This window comes from Rhinoraja longicauda, chromosome 3, assembly GCF_053455715.1.
Source record: "Rhinoraja longicauda isolate Sanriku21f chromosome 3, sRhiLon1.1, whole genome shotgun sequence".
In the NCBI taxonomy this organism is placed as follows: Eukaryota; Metazoa; Chordata; class Chondrichthyes; order Rajiformes; family Arhynchobatidae; genus Rhinoraja; species Rhinoraja longicauda.
In genome coordinates this window covers 60,600,086-60,619,616 of record NC_135955.1, presented here as the reverse complement: position 1 = coordinate 60,619,616, position 19,531 = coordinate 60,600,086, and the positions used below count along the sequence as shown (strand labels likewise).

Genomic DNA, 19,531 nt, shown 5'->3' with positions numbered 1-19,531 from the left:
ACATTGGAAAATGATCATCAATGCGTCCACTATTTCTAGACTCACCTCCCTGAGGACCCTGGGATGCAGACCATCAGGCCCAGGGGATTTATCATCCTTCAGTCCCATTAGTCTACCCAATACTGTTTCTCGCCTAATGAAAATTTCTTCCAGTTCCTCTACCCTCCTAGATCCTCTGTCCTCCAGTACATCTGGGAGATTGTTTGTGTCTTCCTTAGTGAAGACAGATCCGAAGTACCTGTTCAACTCTTCTGCTATTTCCTTGTTACCCATAATAATTTCACCCATGTCTGCTTTCAAGTGACCCACATTTGACTTTGCTACTCTTTTTCTCTTAACATATCTAAAGAAGCTTTTACTGTCCTTTATATTCTTGGCCAGCTTCCCCTCGTAGTTCATTTTTTCAGCCCGTATTGCCCGTTTTTTTACCTTCTGTTGTCCTATGAAAGTTTCCCAATCCTCTGGCTTCCGGCTACTCTTTGCTGTGTTACACATCTTTTCTTTTAGTTTTATTTCATCTAACTTCCCTTGTCAGCCACGGTTGCCTCCTACTCCCCTTAGAATCTTTCTTCCTTTTTGGAATGAAATGATCCTGCGTCTTCCGGATTATGCCCAGAAATTCCTGCCATTGCTGTTCCACCATCAATCCTGCTAGGATCCCTTTCCAGTCTACCTTGGCCAGCTCCTCTCTCATGCCTTCATAGTCCCCTTTGTTCAACTGCAACACTGACACTACCGATTTAACCTTCTCCTTCTCAAATTGCAGATTAAAACTAATCATTTTATGATCACTACCTCCTTTACCTTGAGTTCCCTTATCAAATCTGGTTCATTGGACAACACTAAATCCAGAATTGCCTTTTCTCTGGTAGGCTCCAGTACAAGCTGCTCTAAGAATCCATCTCGGAGACACTCTACAAACTCTCTTTCTTGGGGTCCAGAACCAACCTGATTTTCCCAGTCTACCTGCATATTGAAATCGCCCATCACCACAGTGGCATTACCTTTCTTACATGCCAGTTTTAACTCCTGCTGCATCTTACACCCTACATCCGGGCTACTATTTGGGGGTCTGTAGATAACACCAATTAGTGACTTCTTGCCTTTACAATTCCTCAACTCAATCCACAGTGACTCTCCCTCGTCAGTCCCTATGTCTTCCCTCGCAAGGGACTGAATTTTGTCCCTCACCAGCAGAGCTACCCCACTGCCTCTGTCCACCTGCCTGTCCTTTCTATCGGATGTATAACCCTGAATATTAAGTTCCCAGGCCTGTTCCTCCTGCAGCCACGTCTCTGTAATCCCCACAATGTCATATCTACCAACCTCTAACTGAGCCTCAAGCTCATCTACTTTACCTCTTATACTTCGCGCATTCATATACAATACTTTTAATTTCTTACTCATCTCACCCTTCACATCGATCCCTATTACACTTGGCCATACTCTCCTATCCCTTTGTGAGCTTTCTTTCCTGTTAATTCTGGGGTCATTAACTATTCCTTTACTCTCTTTTGCTTTAACTCCATCCTTGACTATCCCATTTGACAGCCCCCCCCCCACTTATTTAGTTTAAAACCACCCGTGTAGCAGTGGCAAACCTGCCCGCGTGAATGCTGGTCCCCCACCTGTTAAGGTGCAATCCAAAGGGGCAGCACTTCACCGCCAGATGTTCCAGGTGCGTTTACAGCGCTGGTTTCTGCTATTTCTTTTTTACACGTAAGCTGAGAACCACTATATTTGATGGTTTTCTGCTGTGCTGCTGGCAACATGTCGCCACAGACAGGCGCCATTTTAGGTCCTGTCTAATGCAGTAATTTGGGGAAAAATCATAATAAACGCTGTGGCATCTGTTCCAAATCTTACTGGCAAAGTCACATTCTCGGAAATGGGCAAATGGTCTTATTTCCAGTGCATCTATACCTTTATCTAGGGTAGATAGAGACTGTCTATCCAATCTATTCCTCGCGTAAAGGAACTTGAATGTGCAATCATTCAGTCTTAAGAACATCTTCTTTCCCATGGCTGTGAGACTCGTGAACTGTCAGCTCTTTCACACTCCCTTTCCGCCGGTGTTGCCACATACACATATTCTTAAAGGGCCTGTCCCAGTTAGGCGATTTTAAGGCGACTAGGATGTTGCCGCACGTTCGTCGGGGTGTCGCGGGCATGATCGTGAGCAGTCTTCAATGAATCATAGCGGATTTCGGTGCATCGTGGAAAAAGTTACCTGTCCAAAATTGTTCGGCGACAGCTGGCTCGTCGCCAAGTATCGTAGCTTATTGCAGGCGCTGTGGCATGTTGTCCCCAGGTTTGTTAGGTTGTCGCCGGTACTGAGGACGGATGAATTTCATTGTCGACTACCAATGTCAATTGGAGACAGGTACCGGGATCAGGAGAAGACAAGGTCCGACAGGAACTGTCAAAACCCGTTTTGACAGCTGACAAAAGTGCAGCTGCAACAGCCAGCTGTGGAATGGGGGTGGAGACCACGATGCTGTCTCTCCTCCATTATAATTAAATAAGTTGCAGTTTAGTGACACCAGTAATTGGTCGATTTTAAACCATAGAGCGATTATTATCGAATGCTTAACTATATAAACTTGCTTTCAGTCAATAACTATTTGGTCAAATGATTCTGTTCCGGTATCCTGATAAACTGTCGACCGTACTGTAACGGCAGGGGATTGTCGAGTGATCGTGTGACAGTGTAAACACCGGCAGAGTAGGTTCTTTTGTGGTTTAACAATTAGTAATTAGGATAGCAGAGAGTTGTCTCTGGTCAGGGACCTTCGTACATTCACCCTGCCTTAAGATGCTGATTTAAACCGAAGATAAACACAAAAAACTGGAGCAACTCATCTTTCATTAATTTGTTCCTTACCAACGTCCAGGGTTCTATCGTTTCCCCTCTCCCCTGACTCAGTCTGAAGAAAGGGTCTCGACCCCAAACGTCACCCATTCCTTCTCTCCAGAGATGCTGCCTGTCCCGCTGAGCTACTCCAGCTTTTTAGTGTCTATTTTCTTTGACCTGCCTGCAGCAAGTTACAAGGAATCGGATCTCCCAACAGTGGGAGGAAGAGTGGCCGTGGGATTTTCAGCGGGACTGGATAAGTAAAAGATGTTGATACCGGTGGGGCTGATACAAAGACAGTGGGGACAACTGTATTGGCAGTCGGGTTCTCGTTGTCTTTCGGAAAAGTTCCGAACGTCACGTTAAAACCAGATTCCAAGTCACCCATGGGAACGCATTGGTTCTGCTGGAGGTTCACTGAAAAACCCTTGTCCCAGATGCATTTAGAAGCACGTAATACTAAAATTAAGAAAAGGCATTTGAAGATACCAGAAGATAGTTTTGTTTAACCAATTTATTTACCATCAGGACATTTGACAGGTAGATTGGAGGCGACAGTTTGACAGTCAGGTAAGCGTGGGAATTCAGCGATGTTTCCGGAGACGGTGTAATCTTTTAGCCAGGTGCTAACCTGACTCGACATTGTCGTGGTCATTGACGTAGACATTGTCGTAGACATTATCATAGGGTTAAAAAAAACTGCTACAACTTTGACAGTCGGTGGCAGTCGCCTTAAAAATTGCGTAACTGGGACAGGCCCTTAACTCTACCATATTCAGTTATTGGCCTTCATTATTTTTGTTGTACGACAGTTTGCACAGCAATCTGTTGTTCTTGCATACATTGTTTTTATTGTGAACTTACTTTTTATTTATTCTAAGAGCTTCATGTAAACCAGTGAACCATTGAATTTCATTGCATCCTGCTGGATATGATCATACCAAAGTGAATCTGAGAATGTTGCCACAGTTATGTTTATTGTGTTCATAGTTTTAGACTTTCAGATCACAGTTTGTTTGCTGTGTAAGCAAATGAAAAAATGTTTCTAATTGTAAAATATAAAGAAAGCCAGTCATGAAACTGCTTTTATGGTCATCTGTGATCATTTCATTTCACTGCACATCGTGTATGTGTATGTGACAAATAAATTTGACTTGACTTGATTATTACTGTGGTTAGGTAAGGTTCAGACATATCCTGTCTGATTAAAAGCTATTTTTGACACACCCCCCATCCCCCATCCTATTTTACCATACAATGTGTGAAAACAACGTCATGATTCAGAAAATGTCGTTCAATGTAATCAAGAGCTTTTTATAAATAAATGTCATAAAAGCTTAAATGTTCCTCATATCAAGACAGCATCTTTGCACTGCATGTCTGAATAAAATGTGGTCATTGTTTTTTTCTTATTTTTCAGGCCAGGTGAAAGTTTACAGAGCTTTGTTTGCATTTGAGCCCAGAACAGTAAGTACATTGATTTTGCTTCTAAAAACAACAGCTGATTTGTGTGTGGTACAAAGATCCAGAAATAATTAGAATTTATATTTGCATGTTCAGTGCCCTCCATAATGTTTGGGACAAAGACCCATCATTTATTTATTTGCCTCTGTGCTCCGCAATTTGAGATTTGTAATAGAAAAAATCACATGTGGTTAAAGTGCACATTGTCAGATTTTATTAAAGGGTATTTTTATACATTTTGGTTTCACCATGTAGAAATTACAGCTGTGTTTATACATGGTGCCCTGAAATGGGGGGGGGGGGGGGGGGCTGTAATGTTTGGGACACATGGCTTCACAGGTGTTTGTAATTGCACAGGTGTGTTTAAATGCCTCCTTAATGCAGGTATAAGAGAGCTCTCAGCAACTAGTCTTTCCTCCAGTCTTTCAATCACCTTTGGAAACTTTTATTGCTGTTTATCAACATGAGGACCAAGGTTGTACCAGTGAAAGTCAAAGAAGCCATTATGGGACTGGGAAACAAGAATTAAACTGTTAGAGACATCAGCCAAACCTTAGGCTTACCAAAATCAACAGTTTGGAACATCATTAAGAAGAAAGAGAGCACTGGTGAGCTTACTAAACGAAAAAGGACTGGCAGGCCAAGGATGACCTCCATAGCTGATGACAGAGGAATTCTCTCTATAATAAAGAAAAATCCCCAAACACCTGTTCGACAGATCAGAAACACTCTTCAGGAGTCAGGTGTGGATTTATCAATGACCACTGTCCGCAGAAGACTTCATGAACAGAAATACAGAGGCTACACTGCAAGATGCAAACCACTGGTTAGCTGCAAAAATAGGATGGCCGGGTTACAGTTTGCCAAGAAGTACTTAAAAGGGCTACCACAGTTCTGGAAAAAGGTCTTGTGGACTGATGAGATGGAGATTAACTTATATCAGAGTGATGGCAAGAGCTAAGTATGGAGGAGAGAAGGAACTGCCCAAGATCCAAAGCATACCACCTCATCTGTGAAACACGGTGGTGGGGATGTTATGGCCTGGGCATGTATGGCTGCTGAAGGTACTGACTCATTTGTCTTCATTGATGGTACAACTGCTGATGGTAGTAGCATAATGAATTCTGAAGTGTATAGACGTATCCTATCTGCTCAAGTTCAAACAAATGCCTCGAAACTCATTGGCCGGCAGTTCATTCTACAGCAAGACAATGATCCCAAACATAATGCTAAAACACCAAAGGTGTTTTTCAAAGCTAAAAAATGGTCAACTCTTGAGTGGACAAGTCAATCACCCAATCTGAACCCAATTGAGCATGCCTTTTATATGCCGAAGGGATAACTGAAGGGGACTAGCCCCTAAAACAAGCTTATGCTAAAGATGGCTGCAATACAGGCCTGGCAGAGCATCACCAGGGAAGACACCCAGCAACTGGTGATGTCCATGAATTGCAGACTTCAAGCAGTCATTGCATGCAAAGGATATGCCACAAAATACTGAACATGACTACTTTCATTTACATGACATTGTGTGTCCCAAATATTATGATGCCCTGACATGGGGGGACTATGTATAAACACTGCTGTAATTTCTACATGGTGAAACCAAAATGTATAAAAATACCCTTTATTAAAATCTGACAATGTGCACTTCAACCCCATGTGATTTTTTTTGTATTACAAATCTCAAATTGTGTACAGAGGCAAATAAATAAATGATGGGTCTTTGTCTCAAACATTATGGAGGGCACTGTAAGTGCTTTGTTTCGGATTATACAAATTCCGGCACTGTAAAACACACATTCGAACGGTGTTGAATCCTCAAGTTCTTAAAAATGTATGAATTGAGTCTTACATTGTTTAGCATAACCATGAAAGCAAGTTTGTAGGGAAAACCATATCATACAAAGTAAAACGTATATATAAGTCAAAGGAATATTAGGGTGGGGAGGGAAGTGATAAAAGGAGAAAAACAAGTTTAAGAAAATAAACTATACAGCAAATCCTCATTATAACAGACCATGGGGGGAGAGGGGAGATGATATGTTGTCCGTTATTGCCGATTGACCATTTGTTGTGGAAATTGACAGAGGAAAATTAAAGGAAAAATGGAGACTTCGAGTTTTGCTTCAGGAGCATGTTAGCATGGCAAGATGACGGCAGTTAACTGCTCACGTTCTCTGTCTTTGCAGCAGAATTAGCCGAATACAGTAGAATACAGTGCAGTTAACAATTTTTGTTTTTGTTAGATACAATAATATGAAAACCCACCTCATCCTTGGCTATATGTTTTCCTGTTGTTACTATCTACTACATGGGTATTAATTATTTCATTAGTCATAATATATATTTTCATGTTAATATTCAATAACCGATGGTTAATACAAGTTAAACATAATACAAGGGCATTGTGACATTATGCTACCTCATCTTTCTTTTTTTTTTTAAATATTTTTATTTTTGAAAAGCATATGTACAAATAGAAATAAAAGACAAATTTGTTACAAAGTTCTTACATAGCTTCAATTTAAAAAAATTTAAGGAGAGAAAAAAAAAAAGAAGAAAAAAAACTATAAACTATTGGAAAGAGAGAATAAGAAAATTTAAAAAAAGGTATAACTATAAAAATTAAAGGGGGTAGATCCGGGAGACAATAACCACAGTTGTACACCCAACCCTAAACTCAAGTTTCAACTTTTAATTTTAAATTTTTATTTTAGTCCTGTGCTTAAACCCATTTACTTTTCTAAAAATTTAATAAATGGAGACCATATTTTAAAAAATAACTCAGGTTTGTCAATTAAGGCAAATCTTATTTTTTCCAAATGCAGGGTCTCTGTCATTTCCGTAGTCCACATTTTAATTGTGGGGGTTATTGGTTTTTTCCAAAATTTAAGTATTAATTTTTTCGCAGTTATTAAACTGTAATCAAGAAAATGTACCTGACTTGTTGTAAAGTTTGTAGTATGTTCTGATAATCCTAATATAATTAATTTTGGATCCATATCCAATTGCTTGTTGATAACTTTAGAAACTATTTTAAAAATCTCCAACCAGAAATTTTGCATTTTTGTGCAAGTTACGAAAATATGAGTTAAATTAGCTTCTTGAAATTGACATTTATCACAAGTAGGAGAGATACTAGGAAAAATCCTATTTAATTTCGTCTTCGAGTAGTGTAATCTATGTATTATTTTAAATTGTATTAAGGAATGTCTAGTATTTAATGAACATTGGTGTATATGTTGTAAACTTTCATCCCATATATCTTGCATTATAAGTTGATTCAATTCGTCCTCCCATGCTCGTCTATAAGATTCTGATGATGGAATGTCAGTATCTAGGAGAGTATTATAAATAAAGGATATTAATTTATTTGAATTATAATGTCGATTCAGGCATACATCAAGAGTTTCTGGACCTCTAAACTTATATTCTTGCATGTGTACTTTTACATAATCTCTAAGTTGTAAATATCTAAAATAATTATTAACATGTAATCCGTACTTCTGCTGTAAATCCTTAAAAGAAAGAAAAGTTCCCTTATGATAAAGATCTCCCACCCTTTTAATTCCATAACCTTTCCATTGAGCAAATCCTCTATCTAAGACAGACGGTTTAAAAGAAGGGTTATTCGCAATAGGGAGGAAAGCAGATAATTTATTCAGTTTTAACGTAAGATTTAATTGTTTCCAGGTACGGATAACACTGTGTATAATGGGATTACCTCCATATGTTTTTTTATTTAAATTTATTGGGGCTAAGAGGATCGCACCAATATCAAATGGTAAACAATCCTCTTTCTCCATCTTTAACCAATCCGGTTGTTGATCAGTGTCATCCAACCAGCAGGTTATATTTTTAATATTAACCGCCCAATAATAAAATAGGAAGTTAGGTAAGGCAATTCCTCCATTAGTTTTAGACTTACATAGATGTCTTTTATTTATTCTATGAGTCTTGTAGTCCCAAATAAAATTAGTAATAATTGAATCAATTTTTAAAAAAAACTTTTTTGGAAGATAGATCGGAATTGCTTGAAATAAGTATAGTAGCTGTGGGAGAAAGATCATCTTTATAGCATTACTACGACCAACTAATGATATAGGAAGTGTTTTCCAAAATTGGATATTTCTGTGTAATTTAGTGAGTAAAGGAGGAAAATTTAATTTAAATAAAGAAGTATATTTCCTAGTCACGTAAATTCCAAGATATTTAAACTTTTCATAGGCAATTTTAAAAGGAAATTGTTGAAGTATGGCCGGATTGTGCTCAAATATTGGCATAATTTCACTTTTGTACCAGTTAATTCTATAACCTGAAAATTAACCAAATTGAGTTATGAGATTTAATAAATTCGGAATGCTAATTTCTGGTTTTGTAATGTATATTAATACATCATCCGCATATAAAGAAATTTTATTGGTTGTATGTTTAGTATTATAGCCATGAATATCTGAATTTGATCTAATACTCTCAGCAAGTGGTTCTATAATAAGGGCAAATAGAAGCGGGGATAGTGGGCATCCTTGTCTACAACCCCTAAATAAATGAAATTTGGATGACAGCATTTGATTAGTTAATATTCTAGCTGTTGGGGATGTATATAAAAGTTTCACCCATGAACAAAAATTTTCACCTAATTGAAATGTTTCCATCACTGAGAAAAGATAGGGCCATTCTACTTGATCAAATGCTTTTTCAGCATCTAGCGAGATGATTGCTAAATCTTCATTTAATAGTCTATTTGAATATATTATATTGAACAAGCGTCTCAAATTGAAAAATGAATATCGTTTAGCTATAAAGCCTGATTGATCGGGGTGTATCAATTTATCTATAACTAGACTTAATCTATGAGCTAAGATTTTCGCTAATATCTTCTGATCAGTATTTAAAAGAGCTATCGCTCTATACGAACCAGGGTCTTCAGAATCCTTATCTTTTTTAGGAATAAGTATTATTGTTGATTCAGTCAGAGTTTGTGGTAATCTCTGTTGTTTAAAGGCGTGACTATATACAGTTTGCAAACGTGGAGAGATCAAATCGCTAAATTTTTTATAAAATTCATTATTTAAGCCGTCAGGGCCAGGAGTCTTCCCATTTTTCATGGATTTAATGGTCTCTTCAACGTCTTTCATAGTTATTTCTGCGCCCAGTGAATTTCTGTCACTCACATTCAAACCAGGAAGGTTACATTCCTGCAAAAAGTTTTGCATCTGCGCAGAGCTATCTGTTATTTTTGATGAATATAATGACTGATAAAATTGCAAAAATCGCTGATTAATATCCTTGGGTAGTTTAAGCAAATCTCCGTTTTCTGATCTAATTTTATGAATTGTAGAATCATCTTCTAATTTACGGAGTTGACGTGCTAGCAATTTCTGTGGTTTATCTCCAAATTCAAAATGTTTTTGTTTAGTATATTGAAAAAGCCTTAAAATATGAGCTGAGAGTATATAATTTAACTTATATTTGAGAGCTGCGATTTTATTATGTATTTCAATAGAGGGAGCGATGGCATTTGTTATGTCTAACTGTTTTATCTGACTTTCTAGGTCATGTTGTTCAACCCGCTTCTTCTTGTTTTGAGACGCTTGAAAGGCAATAATACATCCTCTCACAAACGCTTTAAATGTTTCCCAAAGCAGGGACGCAGGTGTTTCAGGGAGGTCATTTGCGTAAAAAAAAGTTTCAAATTGCGATTTAAGATAGTCATAACATGCTTTTTCATTTAAAATTTGAGGATTAAATCTCCAATTGGTCTGTTTCCCCGTTACTCCTTGGAGTTTTACCCTAAATGTTAAAGGGGCATGATCGGATATAATAATATTATGATATTTTGAATTATACGTATAAGGAATAAGTTTGGAGTCCACCAAGAAATAGTCAATTCTTGAATAAGTTTTATGCACTGGTGAATAAAATGAATACTCTCGGCCTGAAGGGTTTTCAATTCTCCAAACATCTTTTATATTTGCACTATTTATATAAGAGTTTAATAATTCACAAGACTTGGATTTTGTTTTCCTTTGAGTTGACGATCTATCCAAATAAGGATCTAATGTACAATTTAAATCTCCTCCAATTATCAAGTTATATTGTCCAAATTCTGGAATGGTATTAAAAAATTTTTTTTTAAATAACGGATTATCAAAATTTGGTGCATAGACATTCACCAATATCAATTTTGTAGAATATAGTTCTCCCACTAATATAACATATCTACCTTCAGTGTCGACTATAGAGGAAGTATGTATAAATGGTATACCCTTACGAATTAAAATGGCAACACCTCTTGATTTAAAGGGAAATGATGAGTGAAATAATTTATCAATCCATTTGCTTTTCAATCTATTATGTGCTACATTTTTGAGATGAGTTTCCTGAAGGAACATTATATCAGCATCAATAGATTTTAAATGTGAAAGTACTTTACCTCTTTTAATTGGTTCATTAATACCCTTGACATTCCAACTACAAAATGTAATACCTTTACCCCCTGTTTTCCTAGTAGTATCTTGCATCTTAACCGATAAATAGTCTATAATAAAGCAAATGGCCTGGCACCCGAACTACAACATTTTTTTTGAATGAAGGGTGGATGATCTTTTGTACTACGTAGAATGTCTCCCGGAAATATCTCCCAAAGGTATATAAATTCTGAAAAATGACATAATAATAAAAATTGAATCTAAAAAAAAAATCAATATATAAAAGGTTAAAAGAGTGCAGTCAAGCAGACCGCACCACTGCTCCCTCCCCGAGCCGATCATAAGCCCCCATTGTCTGCAACCTTTCTGCACTACTAGCGGCAGGGGGCTCGGGTGGTCTACCCAACAATTCACCAATGCTACGCTTTCCCATAGAATGGCCTGAGAAAGGCTATGCTCCCAGACAAAAAGATATAGGTGCGAGATAACGTATCTGAAACTTGTTTTGCAAGATCTTCTCTGCAGCTGGTCAACGAGAGATGCCATTTGCCACAACCCTTTCGTTACCTTATTTAACTCCAACCATAATTAAGTATCTGGAGATTTTAATGTTTCGTCTACACCATTATAACCAAGTATGGTATTGTGTGCAGTTGAACTAAAGGACTGCAGATGCTGATTAATGCAGACAACCGACACAAAGTGTTGTAGTAACTTAGCGGGTCAGGCAGCATCTATGGAGAACAAGGATAGGTAACGTTGGGATCCTTCTTCAGACTGATTCAGTTACTCCAGCACTTTGTGTCATTTCACCTAAGAACTAGATGCCCATGCTGCTAGTCTACCCCAGCCCTTCTTCACCAGCGACTGCAACGTCCGGTTGAAGCGACTTGTTGCGGCTCATGTTGTAGCCCCTGGGGACAGTACCTCAGGCAGCCCCCACTGACAGGACGCACTCGGTCACTGTGGGGGATCCCTCCCCGCCTCCCTACTGCGGCTTCATCCTATCAGCCTGTCGCTTTTATCAGCTCCCCACTACACCGCAGCCATCTCCTGTTGCTCTGTCCACTCAGCCTCTTCTGTCTTCCCCCACTCCACCGCCACCTCCTTCTACTTCTCCCCCGCAGTTGCCGGCCGACATATCCGGGGGGGGGGGGGGGGGGGGGGGGGGAGAGGGGTGAGGGCGAGTGGGTGGAACAATGGGAGGAGAAGGAGGAGGCGGTGGAATAGGGAGCAGACAAAGCAATAGGCCGACAGGTAGAAGCAACAGGAGGTGGGAGTGGAGGGATCCCCTCGGTGACAGAGCGCGCCCAGTCGTTGGTGGCGGCCTGAAGAAAACACTGTCCCCTAGGGCAGCAACGTGAGCCACAACAACAGCCATGTCAACTGGACCATGCAGTGGGTGAAGAAGAGCTCGCTGGTGCATCTTGCGAGCTGGGGGTGGCATCAGCATGTTCAGTACATTATAACCAAACAACCACTCTTACAAAGGGGTCTGTAACATCGAGGGCTTACTGTATTGTCTTCAAATACAATCCATTGATTTTTTATGCACTTTGAGACATCAGAGGATATGTCCATGCAATACAAATTTGGTTCTTGGTGAAATCTTTTATTTTAGTGTTGTGTAAATGTGTATGGCAAGTTGTGTTCATTGCTTTGTTTACTAATTTAATATTTTCTAGTTTTTTGATCAAATTCACAGTGGTCATTATTTCTTCACCTACAATGTGTTATTGTTTAATGATTCCTTTGTTGTTTTGTCAATTGACATTTTTACAACAGAGCACCACGAGTTTGAATCTTGATATCTGAAATTTTGTCTGTGTTTTTATTCCCCACTCTCATTTAGCATACTATTGAAGCTGCTAATATTTTTACATGTGCAGGACCTGTATACAATGAATGCTGCAACTGTGTTCATTTCAACAGAATAGACTTGAAAATCAGCTTTCCTCTCTCTTCGTTTAACTTTAGCAAAATATGTGGCTACGGCAATGAAGAAGCAATACCTAAAGGGAGTGTGCTTATCATTTTAAATGGTTCCCCATTTTGTTAAATAAAATATTGTTGAGACTAAAATTGTACTGTAAGCTGTTTTGAAATAGATGTTAGTTTGTTACAAAAATGACTGTTTCCCCTCACGTGAGGCTACTATGATGTTACTAGTATCTTCAATGGGAAATTATATGTGTTGGCTGAATGCAGCTGGGGAGCTCAATTGCTTTTGAGGGATGGAGGAATTGCCCTTCAAATAAATTTGGATCAAATTTGAATACAGACCTTGCAAAAAAAATGTTTTTGTTCTTGCAAACAGAATTTCTAGATCAGTGTCAATGTTAGTTTCAAAATATGACTAATATTTCCAATAGAAGTTCTTTGAATTGGTGATATTACTGGAGTACTCTTAAGCCCAATATAACCCATGATCTGCTCTTCCAATCTCCTCACCCATTTCCTGTCCTATGGCACTTTCTTATGCCAGTGGAGTAGATGCATTACCTGCCTTTTCACTTTTTCCTTCCCTACCATCATGAGATGCAAGTATTCTTTCCAAGGGAAGTGTCCGAGAGTCCGTAGAGTGAAGTGTATTTAATTGTCAAACGTATCAGCAATAGAACAATGAAATTCTTACTTGCAGCAGCATAATAGGCCTATATACAGAATACTCATAAATAAACCAAAATTCAATAACAATAACCACAATAGTGAAAAAATAATAATTTGATGCAACCAAAGGCAGTCCATAGACAATAGGTGCAGGAGTAGGCCATTCGTCCCTTCGAGCCAGCACCACCATTCAATGTGATCATGGCTGATCATTCTCAATCAGTACCCCGTTCCTGCCTTCTCCCCATACCCCCTGACTCCGTTATCCTTAAGAGCTCTATCTAACTCTCTCTTGAATGCATTCAGAGAACTGGCCTCCACTGCCTTCTGAGGCAGAGAATTCCACAGATTTACCACTCTGACTGAAAAAGTTTTTCCTCATCTCCGTTCTAAATGGCCTACCCCTTATTCTTAAACTGTGGCCCCTGGTTCTGAATCTGTGGAATTCTCTGTCACAGAAGGCAGTGGAACCCAATTCACTGGATGTATTGAAGAGAGAGTTCGATATAGGTCTTGGGGCTAATGGGATCAAGGTCTTGGGGCTAATGGGATCTGGAAAAAGCAGGAACGGGGTACTGATTTTGGATGATCAACCATGATCATATTGAATGCGGGTGCTGGCTCGAAGGGCTGAATGGCCTGCTCCTACACCTATTCTGTATCGTAGCTGATCACTTCCACTGTAATTCATCCAACGATTATATTGGCTCAAAGAAAGACATTGATTCATCTTATTTTTTATTTTCACTCTCTTCATTAACGCATTATGACCTGCTTTTTGTAACACATCATACTTCTTTGTCGTTCCTTAACTACTCCCATTTACAACTCATCCCTACAACCCACACCTCAACCTATCATAGATGTTCACTTTGTCCCAACCTTCCTCCATCTGCAACTTGCATTGAACATTTTTTTTCGCTCTTACCCAGCTCTCATGAAGGTTCTTTAATCTGAAACTGATTGTGTTACTTTTCATAGATGCTGCCCGACCTGCTGAATGTTTCCTTTTCTTCTTTTGTTCCAATGTTACTGCATACGATCAAGCTAATAGGCAATAAAGCAGAACATAATTTAAAATTGCACAAATGGAAGGAAGTCTCAATTAATTAAGCAAGGTTAAAGTTAACTTGAATTTTATTGGAATCAAACAACTTTGTGTAAAATTGCTTGTCTAATAATTTTTGTACTACTCTCCTACATTGCTGTCAACTATGTTTTTCATTCAGCGTATTCGACATCACTATTTATTTGTTCATGCAATGATCATTTAATCCAAGCAAATGTTGAACTGTCATTGCTCTTAAAAGGAAAATTTGGCAATCGACTTTGAAGAGGAAATGTTTCAAACCAACTGGGATCTTAAGATGTTCGGCCATCATATAGCTGAGTATCGACGTAACTGAAAGCAGGATATGCTTTTTGTTGCAATCATTTCCTGTACCCAACATAACTGATGCAAGGAAGACTTGGTATCAAGTTTCAGTTCATTTTTGAGCTCATAGGGTGAGGTGAAATATTTGGGATCTGTTAGATAAGATGTGAGTTATAGTAAACGATGTAAAAATCAAATTCGACAAAGAATTGTCCAAGAGTGAGTTGTACAGCAGTGTAACTGTTAACGTTAAATAACTGGAGTTTTCCCCTGCTGAAGGACAGAGAGGGATTAGTAGACACATTTCCACATTGTCAAATTGAGCCTGAGTATTTTTCATGGGAAGATGTGTGGAAATTCAAGATTTATGGTCTCTGAGTCATAAAGCACAGAAACAGGCCCTTCAGCCCAACTTGCCCACGCTAACCAAGATGCCCCATCTACAATAGCCCCACCTGCCTGTGTTTGGCCCATATCCCTCTTAACCTTTGCTGTCCATGTACCTGTCGAAATGCCTTTGAAATGTTGCTGTAGTACCTACCTCAACTGGCAACTTGTTCCATATACCCACCATGCTATTAAATCTTTCCCCTCTCACCTTAAACCGCCTTGTGGTCATGCCCACTATCCTGTTCTCATTAGGGATGGAAGAAAATGAATTTCCAATTTGAATCACAGATCAAAGATAAAAGAAGAACACCATAAAGCCAGGTTCAGATTTTTAACAGCTGCAGCGTTTAGTATCTACCAGTCCAGCATTTTATTCAAAGGTAGACACAAAATGCTGGAGTAACTCAGCGGGTCAGGCAACATCTCGGGAGAGAAGGAATGGGTGACGTTTCAGGTCGAGACCCTTCTTCCGACTGATGTCAGGGGAGGGGGTGGGACAAAGATAAAATGTAGTCGGAGACAGGAAGACTCGCGGGAGAACTGGGAAGGGGGAGGGGATAGAGAGGGAAAGCAGGGACTATCTGAAGTTAGAGAAGTCAATGTTCATACCACTAGGGTGTAAACTACCCGAGCAAAATATGAGGTGCTGTTCCTTCAATTTGCGCTGGGCCTCACTCTGACAATGGAGGAGGCCCAGGACAGAAAGGTCAGATTGGGAGGGGGAGTTGAAGTGCTAAGCCACCAGGAGATCAAGTAGGTTAAGACGGACTGAGTGGAGGTGTTCAGCGAAACGATCACGGAGCCTGCATTTGGTCTCGCCGATGTAGAGAAGTTGACACCTGGAACAGCGTATACAGTAGATGAGGTTGGAGGACATGCAACACCTGTCCCTTTACCTCCCCCCTCGACTCCATCCAATGACCCAAACAGTCTTTCCAGGTGAGGCAGAGGTTCACCTGCACCTCACACTTGCTCAGCTTAAATTCCATCTACCATTTTTCCACCACTTTCTGTAGGTGATCTTATGTTCCACTGTATATTGTGACAGCTGTCCTCACAGTCTGCGACCCCAGCAATCTTGGCATCATCTGCAAACCTATCTTAACTAATCGATCTATGCTCATGTCCAAGTTATTTACATATATATCAAAACAACAGAAGTCCCAGTACAGATCTCTGTGGAACTCCGCTGGTCACTGACCAACTTAAATATTGTCTGTCAACCACAACCCTCTTCTATCAGTAAGCCAGTTATGAATCCATATAAGCAAGTCACTTAATCTTATGCATCTTGAGCTTCTGGAATAGCCTACCATGAAAGCCTAACTTGGACAGGTTAAGAGAGTGAGCAGAGAAGTGGCAGATGAAATTCAGTTTAGCAAAGTGCAGAGTCATGCATTTTGATAATAAGTATAAAGGCGTAGTTTATTTTCTAAATGGAGAGAGAATCCAGAAATCGGAGATGCATTGGGACTTGGGAAGGACTCCCAAGGTGTAGGACTCCCAAAAAGTTCATTTGCAAGTTGAATCAGTAGTAAGGAAGGCAGATTCAATGCAAGCATTTATATCAAGAGAACTAGAATACAAAAACAGATGTAATGCTGAGACTCTATAAGGCGCTGGTCAGGCCGCATTGGGAGTACTGTGAGCAAATGTGGGCCCCATATCTGAGGAAGGATGTGCTGGCTCTGGAGAGGATCCAGAGGAGGTTTACAAGAATGATTCTAGGAATGAGTAAGTTGTCATATGATGAGTGTTTGACAGCACTGGGCCTCTATTCATTGGAGTTTAGAAGGTTGAGGGGGGACTTTATTGAAACTTACAGAATAATGAAAGGCATAGATAGAGTGGATGTTAAAAGGATGTTTCCACTGGTGGGAGAGGCCAGAGGTCATAGCCTCAGAATTAAAGGGCGCTCTTTTAGAAAGGAGGTGAGGAGGAACTTCTTTAGTCAGAGGGTAGTTAATCTGTGGAACTCATTGCCACAGAGGGCTGTGGAGGCTGTCAGTGGATATTTTTAAGGCAGAGATAGACATATTCTTTATTAGAACAGGTGTCAAGAGTTATGGGGAAAAGGCAGGAAAATGGGATTAGGAGGCTGAGATCAGCCATGATTGAGGCGGAGTGGACTCAGTGGGCCAAATGACCTAATTGTACTTCGAAAACCTGTGAACTTATGAAATGCCTTTAAAATCTATGTAAACTGAGCTTGCCTGTAACGAGCTGCACATGATATTGGTCCTCTTGTGATCACTGAAACTAACCAGGTCAGTTAGTTAAAATCGCATATATCCTGTTTTGGCCTTTTTTTATTTTCAATATTTTTATCATCAAATTATTTTTGAACTCGGTTAATGAATTTATCTTGGTGGGATTTGAATATGACCCTAGCTTTTCTTCTGCGAAACCACAATGACTTGGTTACTGTCTTTGCATTTGTGACCTTATCAATACTACCTTGATGTTAAACTAGCTGATACCAGGTCATGGTGAGCTACAATTTTGTGCACTAATTTGGAAATCTGTGGCTTTTGCTTTTTGTTCCATCACGAGCTAATTGATCATTGATCGCCTTCCTCTACCCAAGATTTAACGGGCTGAAAAATACTGTTTGTAACCTTGGTATCCTATTTGTGATGGACGAAGAAGAGTTTTAAATCACCATGCTAAATATTCGCACCAATCTCAGTAGTGCACCCTGGCTGTAAAATATACCACCTACAAACAGCACTACAGGGCATGACAATGAATGCTATTCTTTGCAATGGCAAGCAGATCCTGAAAAATGAAAATACAAAACATTTCTGTGAACCGAACTAAATATTGTTTTTCATTCATGTTACCATGTGCACTTCATGGACTCAAACAGTTGACTGATCAAGGACAGAGGTGATTAATAAAAGCATTTTCAATTTGTGAGTTGCAAATTACTATGAGTGTAGTAGTCAAAATCAATTATTTTCATTGTTCAATCCACTTGTTCCGTCAAAATGAAAAAAGTTGCTAACCACAAGTTGTGTCTCTTTGATGCTTGTTTTGGCAGCAACTTTATTTCAGATTTTCACTGAATGCAGTGATTTTAGCTTTGAAATTTGGCTCTATCCCTTACATTAAAATCTTTATATAAAATCTGTCATATTATATTTCTTTATATAAAATCTTTCCATATTAATTTTTATTCTTTCAAGTGAGGGTACTTACTGGTCCAACTCTTTAATTCCAACCAAGATCCTATATCAAAGCTAGTCTCATTTGCCCACATCTGGCTCATAAATCACTCCTATCCATGTACCTGTCTTTTAAAAGCTGTTATAGTACCTGCCTCCACCACCTGCTCTGACAGCTTGTTCCTTATATCCACCACCCTCTGAGTGAATAGGTTGCCCCTTGGGTTCCTATGAAATCTTGACACTCTCATCTTCTGGTTCTTGATTCCCCTTCACTGGGTAAAATAGTCTGCATTCACCCTATCTATTCCCCTCATGTCAATGATATCTTCTAACAAAAATGTTTCTAAACTGTAAGACGAAATTTTCCGTAAATACCTTCAGATAATACCTTTATTAATAGAAAGGTTTCAATAGACAATAGTCAATAGGTGCTGGAGGAGGCCATTCGGCCCTTCGAGCCAGCACTGCCATTCAATGTGATCATGGCTGATCATTCTCAATCAGTACCCCGTTCCTGCCTTCTCCCCATACCCCCTGACTCCGCTATCCTTAAGAGCTCTATCCAGCTCTCTCTTGAACGCATTCAGAGAATTGTCCTCCACTGCCTTCTGAGGCAGAGAATTCCACAGATTCACAACTCTCTGACTGAAAATGATTTTCCTCATCTCAGTTCTAAATGGCCTACCCCTTATTCTTAAACTGTGGCCCCTTGTTCTGGACTCCCCCAACATTGGGAACATGTTTCCTGCCTCTAACGTGTCCAACCCCCTAATAATCTTATACGTTTCGATAAGATCTCCTCTCATCCTTCTAAATTCCAGTGTATACAAGCCTAGTCGCTCCAGTCTTTCAACATATGATAGTCCCGCCATTCCAGGAATTAACCTAGTAAACCTACGCTGCACGCCCTCAATAGCAAGAATATCCTTCCTCAAATTTGGAGACCAAAACTGCACACAGTACTCCAGGTGCGGTCCCACTAGGGCCCTGTACAACTGCAGAAGGACCTCTTTGCTCCTATACTCAACTCCTCTTGTTATGAAGGCCAACATTCCATTGGCTTTCTTCACTGCCTGCTGTACCTGCATGCTTCCTTTCAGTGACTGATGCACTAGGACACCCAGATCTCGTTGTACGTCCCCTGTTCCTAACTTGACACCATTCAGATAATACTCTGCCTTCCTATTCTTACCACCAAAGTGGATAACCTCACACTTATCCACATTAAACTGCA

At 39.5% G+C, this 19,531-nt stretch overlaps 1 protein-coding gene across 1 annotated transcript in view; it reads left to right on the top strand.

The window, feature by feature from the left end:
- Positions 1 to 19,531, top strand: part of ostf1 (osteoclast stimulating factor 1) — a 74,751-nt gene that overhangs the window by 24,258 nt on the left and 30,962 nt on the right. The window contains exon 2 of the mRNA XM_078396993.1: positions 4,275 to 4,321. Within this exon, the coding sequence (XP_078253119.1) occupies positions 4,275 to 4,321 (47 nt within the window). The remainder of the gene's footprint in view (positions 1 to 4,274; positions 4,322 to 19,531) is intronic.